The 8,460-nt window shown below is 42.9% G+C and overlaps 1 protein-coding gene across 1 annotated transcript; it reads right to left on the bottom strand.

Annotated features, from left to right (window-relative positions):
* Nucleotides 1-476: 476 nt before the first annotated feature.
* Nucleotides 477-5,288, bottom strand: LOC134980467 (uncharacterized). Its single transcript, XM_063947310.1, has 2 exons — nucleotides 5,074-5,288; nucleotides 477-4,620 (listed from the first exon to the last, which is right to left on the bottom strand). Exon 2 carries the CDS (start codon nucleotides 2,601-2,603, stop codon nucleotides 492-494), a length of 2,112 nt encoding a protein of 703 aa, XP_063803380.1. The 5' UTR covers nucleotides 2,604-4,620; nucleotides 5,074-5,288; the 3' UTR covers nucleotides 477-491.
* Between the last annotated feature and the right edge of the window lie 3,172 nt (nucleotides 5,289-8,460).

Consider the following 8,460-nt stretch of genomic DNA (forward strand, 5'->3'; position numbering starts at 1 on the left):
GTTATTTCTAACTGCACAGGGAGTTTCTAGAAAAGTCTCTGGCACCTTCTCTGCTCGTGTACATTTCTTATGTATATTTGAACAATAAGACATTTAATATACAACTTTTAATAATAAACAGTACGTTATATTATACAGTACATACTGTATATGTACTCTGCTTCTTTCTTGTATATCCCATTATGTGGATGGAGGTTACATTCTCCCCCTGGTGATCTGGTGCACCAATAATATTGCATATTAAGTAGCCAGATCACCAACTACACCAAAACCATAGAAACAATATTTTGAACATTCATCTTATTCTTTTTACTTTTATATTTTTATGCACACCTCATTCAAAACTACTAGCAAGCCAATTTAACTCAATCATCTTAACTGCTGGCCAACTAGGTAGGGAGTGGACTACAGAGCCCCCTTTTCTTTCATCAGTGATGGGTTTTTTTTTTTTTGGGGGGGGGGAGGTTTATTTTAGAATCCTCTACTATTATTTATTTCTGGAGAGAATCCTGTTGTACCAGTCCATCTTTTCCTTCTACCCCTGAGCTATTAGATTCTTCTTGGACTTTACTCAGGATGGGATATTGCGGAGGTAGTAGCTGAAGTATTCGTGGAAAATAAGTTTGAGAGTTTTCTTGCTGTGGTGAAGATTTGTAATGTGTTGGTTTCTCTTGCTCTAAATCTCCATCAGGAGGATCTGCTGCCCGGTTTGTTTTGTTTTTCCCTCTGAAATGATGTTGGTAATGTAATGGAACTGTACTTCTATGCCACATTTGTCTCATAGAAAAGGATGTTTTATTTTTCTTCTCATCTTCATTGTTTTGATTGACATCTACATGTTGCCCTCCCCCAACTTCTCTCTTTTTTGAATGACAGACACAATTGCAACAAAAATGTCGATTTGGCGCAAAATGGCTTCCCTTCACTGGTACCCCACAAGGGCCAGTCACATTGGCTGCTCGCGCTCCCTTTTCTCCTTCCACTACATCAAACTCTACACATTCGCCGACTTCAACACTGTGCAGACGCTTCAAGGGGTTATTTCTTATGATAGCAGTCCAGTGGACAAACACATCACCTTTGGTGTCATGCCTTTTCAGGAAACCATAGCCTTTTCTTACATGAAACCATATAACTGTACCCACTATCTTCGGGGTGGTACTTTTTATCTCCCCCAATTCATTCCTTCTATCATTTATTCTCACATTCAGGGTATCAGCCAAGACTTTATGTGGGAGTGCCATTTCTTCAGTGTCTTTAGTTATGGATGTAGTAGTAGTAGCAGCAATGGTTTTGTACTCTGTCTCTAGCTGCACTAGTTGGTTTTGCAGTTGTTTAATAGTAATCTTGTCCTGGTGTTGGGTTGTTTCAGCTGCTCCTAAAAGTTTGGACATCTCTGTCACTTGAGATTCCAAAGAGTGCATCCTTTTCTCTTCTTGCTGAAATCTCTGCTTATGATGTGCATCTTCCTCTATCTGCCTTTGGAGCAAGATTTTCAGGTCTTGCTTTAACCCACAAATCTCCCTATGCAGTTCTTTATTTTGTTCTATAAATTGACAGTTATTCCTCTGAACTTCATCAAGTTTCTTTTGCAGTTCAGTCCCATCAGATCTTCTATTCCTTTTTACTTCTTCCTGAAGAAGAGTGGTAAGCCATTTAATATGGTTTAACCATATACCTGCTATGTGTTCCATTAGCTCTGCCATGTACCTTACATCATTTGGTCTATCCCTTAATAGCTCTTCATGTTCTCTCATGTCCATGTATATTATTTCCATAGCTTCAATAATTTTCTTGTCTCTAGTGTCTTTGTCCATTTCCTTCAACTTCACTTCCTTTTTACTCGTAACCTCCTTCTCTGGCTCTTCCAACGTGTCATGAATAGACATTACAATAACAGAACTAGGGACACTATTTGTCCTGTTGTTATCTTTCTTCTTAGTGTCCCTACCATCATCTTTTCTCTTCAAGTCAAATGGTGCAGGAGCCTTTATATACTTTAGAACTCTTTCTTCCTGTTGTTGAGCTACCCTTTCTTCTGTTTCTTCTCCAATTTTACTATTAACCATAGGATTAGCTATTTCTTCCATGACACTTGTATCACTATTGTTGTTGTCCAGTTTATATCTCACTTCTTCTCTTTTCACTTCTCTGTTATTCTTTTTCTCTTTCTTCTTTACTATAATTGTATCCTCTTTTCCTTTCACACTGACTTCTGTCACAATATCTGCTCCCATGGGTTCCCTCTCATCTGGTGGGAGTACTGTCTGATACTCTGATACTTTGTCATCCTTGTTAGTGATGGTTTCGAAAAATTCCTCACTAACACTTCCATCACTATCTTCGTTAAGTTTAAATTTTAATTTCTTGCCCTTTGATCTTTTATTTCTCTTGTCAGTCACTACTGTGACAACGGGGGAATCTCTCTCATCTTTTCTTCCTTTAAAATGTAAAATAGATTTTTCCCCATGTTTCAGCACATCCCCTTCATCTACGTATTGTACCTTATTGTCTGCTTGTTTGTTATAGGTTCCAGCACCCCCAATTGTGGCAGCTAAAGTTGTTATACTGCGCTCCTCCCTGTTCTTTTTTGTCTTTCCCATGATGTGAAATTTGAAAATTAACTACACAAAATAACTGTGGATAATGGCTGCTGACACCTGGATGGTAAACAGTTATTGAGATTTTGCTATATCTCAGCAGTGCGCCTCCATATGTAACCCATTCTTCATATAACCAGGCTAATGAGTTACAAATTTAACAAATGAGCTACCTTTAAAATGAAGTGCCTCCACCCAAGTATTTATATTTCATGGGGCCTACTTGGGAAAACCCAACTATGAATATTGTTTACATTAATGCCAAGATACTATGTATATTTCATTTAACATATATTGTTACATAGATAACCACTTGCAATCTCTCCTGTATTTTCATGAATAGATTTATTAATGTCTTTTGGTTACGACTCCCCTGGTTCACCGTACCCACATGAAACCCTCAGTAAGTGAAAGATAGATACAGCTTTCAACACAATGTGGGTACAATCCTTTAAATTTGGGTAGGACTGAGGAAATAAGGCAATAGAATTATATTACACAACAGCGACCTACATTTATATATCTAGGGGTCACCTCAGTAACTCAGTGCTATCCAATGTGGTTAAACCAGTTTAAAGTATATATCTATGTATAACTATTGCATGAATTTACTGCTATGTCTAGTTTACAACAGGTACAGTTTTTCCCTTACACGTTTACAACATTAACACAACACATCTTCAGTTAATACATATCACGCCCCTTGTAAAAGAAATCATCCTAAATTATTTTCAGTCATGGAGACATACTGTGAGTTGTTACAATCCTTACCACATGTCAAGCTCATTTATACTTGGTCAGTTACTTATGTTTGGACTGGTAATTATCATGCCCAATGTACTTGGTTCTCAGATATGAAGTTAGTAGATCATATATATGCATATATATTATTTGTATATTTAATGAGCTCTCCACTCCCTTTCCTGACTGAAATAGGTTCCTCGTTAGATGGACTGTTGTCGTATGGCTCCTGATGTAGTTTGATGTAGTCCCACGGATTTGTCTTTGGAAATAAGATGTATGTAATAAAGTTGCTGTGAAGCGCCTAGTATACTGTAAGTTCTTTGCTTCACTTCAGGTAATAACTAGATCAGCTGTTTTCCCTTCTTTTTCATATTACTGTAATGTGCAGCTCTGTCTATCCCTTCTGTCCTGTGTTACAGGTGGCTAGAAGCCAGTTACTCAGTCAGTGGAGGGCTATATTACATGCAGGCTGTGCAGCAGAGTAGTGTATAACCCTGTCACAATGTGCTGGCTCAGTCACAAGTTATAAGCCTACTGAATTCTGCTGGTAAAAACAGGTAACCGCCGGCCAACCCGTTACTATCTGTGTCTGGATGTCTGAGATGTGCAGTGAGTTCGTACAGACCTCTCCTTTATGCAGCACTGGTCATCTTCATTAATTAGCTGTGTAGCTCCCACAACTTACTGTACAGCCTCCTCTAGAAGGGAAATGCAGGCACCTGAACGCTGATGCCTCTCCACACCCTTGTCCTCTGAGCACTTTTCTGGCTGTCACTGATACTTGTCAGTACTGCTGCCTATACTGCTGCTCCTTCTCCCGCTGCCTCAAGCTGCAAGTGTCCTGTCTCTTTACATACAGGACCTGTTTCCTCTCCTGAGAGCACGAACTCCGTCTCTCACATGAGGTAAAATCCTCTCCTCAGCTCCTGAGGTACCGCTCTCCTCAGGTACCTCTACAATCTCCTCAACTGATGCCTGTTGCAGGCTCCTCCCCCCTGCTCAGGGCTCATGGCAGTTATTTCTAACTGCACAGGGAGTTTCTAGAAAAGTCTCTGGCACCTTCTCTGCTCGTGTACATTTCTTATGTATATTTGAACAATAAGACATTTAATATACAACTTTTAATAATAAACAGTACGTTATATTATACAGTACATACTGTATATGTACTCTGCTTCTTTCTTGTATATCCCATTATGTGGATGGAGGTTACACCAGGGCTCGACTGCTGTGAAGAATGGGTAAGACATTGGAGATCCGGGTGTCCGCGGTACACCTGTAATACATTTATGCTGAACAGGGCTGTTTCTAGCCAATTTGGCTCCTAGTGCGAGATTTAAAAATGCGCCCTCCCATGACATAAAAAAATGTGCCCCCCCCCACACACACCTAGATTAAAAAAACTTGCGCGCGCACCCGACAAGGGGGCGTGGCCTCATCTAAATGGGTGTGGCCTCATCTAAATGGGTGTGGCCTCGTCTGAAAAGACTACCTCACAATCCAGTGTTTGACCCTGCTCCAACAGATCACGACCACCACAGGAAAAAAAAATTCTACCATATTAAGCCCCACACAGTAATGCCCCCTGCACCATATTATGCCACACACCGCAATGCCCTTAATACATTAAATCCCCACACTACGGCAGGCAAGAGTCCCCATTTCACACATTACAGCAGGTGTCCCCATTTTACACATTGAGAGAGAGAGAGAGAGAGAGAATACTTACAGAGGCGATTACCGCTCTTCGGCCCGCCCCACCAGTCGCTCCTCGCGCCGGCCTTTCCCTCTTCCTAACTTGGATCCCCCTCTGTACTCCGCTCGGGGGGGGGGGAGTTTCGCGTCATGACGGGGTTGCGTCATGACGTAACGATGCAACTGCGTCATTCCGTGAAACTCCGCCCCCCGAGCGGGTTACTCGGGGAGAAATAGGAGGGGGAAGCAGGGAGCCACAGTTAGTGCCGCGGCAGGCGCCCAGTGCGGTTGCACTGCTCGCCTGCCCCAAGAAACGGCCCTGATGCTGAATGGGCAGAGTACGCATTTTACTGTCACTTGGGCCCATTATGCAGTGCTGGTTCTATGTATTTGTACAATAATGATGGCATTAAACAATAACGTAAGTGGCAGTACTGTGAGGCGTAACATGTATAAGGTAAAGGGGTACTACTATGTGACGTAACCCGAATAAGATATAATGTGATATAATGTGCTAAAGTTGCACTTCTGTGTGGTGTCATTAAAAATGGGGGTACTATTGTACCATTCCCAGCAAGAACCTGCCCTTTTGGGGGGGAAAGGGGGGCATCGGTGCGCACCGTCTGTATAAATTAGCGAGTAGGGGCACCAATGCTCCTGCTGGTATAGGGCATCAAAATGTGGATTGCTATGGATGAGGGGTGATGGGTTTTGCTGGCTGCTGCCATGATCTGTGTTGCTGGGTGATGGGTGTTTGGTCAGAGGTGGAACTAGCAGCAGTGCTAGAGGGCATCAGCCAAAATCTTTCCTGGGTCGTCATATTGGTTAGGGCCGGCTCTGCTATCATGAATGTGTTTGCATGTACATGTGGTAGGGAATGTAGGGGGTTATTCAGGCTTGTTAGCAAACCAAAAAAGCACTCTAATGTGCAAAACCATGTGCACTGCAGGTGTGGCAGATGTAACATGTGCAGAGAGAGTTAGATTTGGGTGGGTTATTTTGTTTCTGTGCAGGGTAAATACTGGCTGCTTTATTTGTACACTGCAATTTAGATTTCAGTTTGAACACACCACACCCAAATCTCTCTCTCTCTGCACATGTTACATCTGCCCCACCTTCAGTGTACATGGGCCCTCATTCCGACCCGATCGCACGCTGCACTTCTTCGCGGTGGTGCGATCCGGTGTGGAATGCACGTTGCTGTCGCCGGGCAACGATGCTGACAGCGAAGAAAGCGGTCGCAGCGGCGACCGCAAGAAGATTGACAGCAGGAAGGTGTTCTGGGGCGTCAACTGACCGTCTGAAGCAGTTTTCGGGGAGTAATAAGAAAAATGCAGGTATGTCCAGACGAACGGAGGGCGGATATCTGACGTCAAAGCCGTGACCATCATCGCAGGACCCGTCGCACAGGGTAAGTAGCTGCAGGGTTGGTCTTATTTTGTGTGAAACTTTTTTAGCATAGCAGGGCTGCACAAGCGAACGCAGCCCTGCTATGCTAAAATACACTCCCCCACAGGCAGAGATTAGTTGATCGCACCAGCAGCAAAAAGTTGCTTGGTGCAATCAACTCGGAATGAGTGCCATGGTTTTGCTTTTTTGGTTTGCTAACAATCCTGAATAGGAACCTTGGGGGTCATTCCGAGTTGTTCGCTCGCTGCCGATTTTCGCAACAGAGCAATTAAGGCAAAAATGCGCATGCGCTAAATATTTTAGCACAAAACTTAGTAGATTTACTCACGTCAGAACGAAGAATTTTCATCGTTGAAGTGATCGGAGTGTGATTGACAGGAAGTGGGTGTTTCTGGGCGGAAACTGAACTTTTTCTGGGAGTGTGCAGAAAAACGCAGGTGTGCCAGGATAAAACGCAGGAGTGGCTAGAGAAACGGGGGAGTGGCTGGCCGAACGCAGGGTGTGTTTGTGACATCAAACCAGGAACGAAACGGGCTGAGCTGATCGCAATGTAGGAGTAAGTCTCGAGCTACTCAGAAACTGCTAATAAATTTCTATTCGCAACTCTGCTAATCTTTCGTTCGCAATTCTGCTAAGCTAAGATACACTCCCAGAGGGCGGCGGCCTAGCTTGTGCAATGCTGCTAAAATCAGCTAGCGAGCGAACAACTCGGAATGAGGGCCCTTATTCAGTAGGGATTGCAGTTTCTGCTAAAAAGCAGTTGCTGCGATCAAATAGTTGCCACCCAGAAATAGAGAAAAAATGGGCATTGCAGAAATTGCAAATGCATTGCAATATACGGGCTCATCGCAAAACTATACGCAATACCCGCAATACCCGGAATATCGAATATCGAAGATTTTTCCTATCTGCGGCAGGCAAGGTCATCACTGACGTCAGAGAACCTCCTCAAAAATGCCTGGGCACACCTGCATTTTTTCAGATTATCCCAGAAAACATCGGGTTTACACCCAGTAACGCCGACTTCCTGTCTGCACTGCGATCACGATGTGTATGCATTTTCTGTCGCTATTATTACTCGCGCATTCGATAATCGTCCAGATTGCGATCCGCAAATTTTGCAATCCTTATTGAATAAGGTCCAAGGCCCATAGATTGTAAACTCTTCTGGGACAGGGACTGATGTCAATGGCCAAATATTCTCTGTAAAGCGCTGCGGAATTTGTGTGCGCTATATAAATAATTGGCAGTAAATAAAATAACTGACATTTCTGAGTTATAGTTATTTAACATGCAACGGATAAATATTTATTATATTGGTATGTAAGACTTTCTATTTATATTGGGAGTTTATTAGCACATTTATTCCTCTTATAATTAGGTCTTCTTCATAGTAAACAATGTTGGGTTCTACTTACAAAGAGCAGAGGTGCCAATTAGCATTAGTCAGTCTCCAATATACAGTAGGTTTATCATAGGAGGATGCTTAGTACCGTGTAGTAGAGAAGGCTGAGAGTAAATCCCTTGTAGAGTTTTAAACAGTGTACATGTTGCATTTTTTTAAACAATTTTTATTTTTTTATTAACGCAATAAGAAAACAATGTAGAAGATGGCCATCCATATGTTCAGGACTTAACTCTCCAGAGTCCTGCCCTTTGCAGCTGCAGCATTGCAAATCAATTGGAAAATGTCGCGGAAGCTATTTTCCCGGCATTGTGCACATGTGCAGAAGGGAAATCACTGGTAAAATGGTCGCTGCGCCATAATCTTGGAGACCTCCGCATGAGCAGTAGACTCTAGCAAAGTGCTAGAGTTTGCTACCGATCACAAAATGTAGCCTCTTCTCTTAGTACGGATTCCAACAGCTACTATTAAGCAAGGTAAGCCTGATCCCATAACCCCCAACTCTAACCCGCCTTTCCGGCAGCCTGACCCTAACCCTCCAATCTCACCCTTCTCTTCCCCCCTAAGCCTAACTCTAACCCTTACTGGTGGTGCCTTACCCTAACC

The sequence above is a fragment of the Pseudophryne corroboree genome, chromosome 12 (genome assembly GCF_028390025.1).
Source record: "Pseudophryne corroboree isolate aPseCor3 chromosome 12, aPseCor3.hap2, whole genome shotgun sequence".
NCBI classification, from domain to species: Eukaryota; Metazoa; Chordata; class Amphibia; order Anura; family Myobatrachidae; genus Pseudophryne; species Pseudophryne corroboree.

Coding starts and splice junctions, on each gene's coding strand:
- LOC134980467 (XM_063947310.1), bottom strand. CDS start 2,603: ATGGGAAAGACAAAAAAGAACAGGGAGGAGCGCAGTATAACAACTTTA.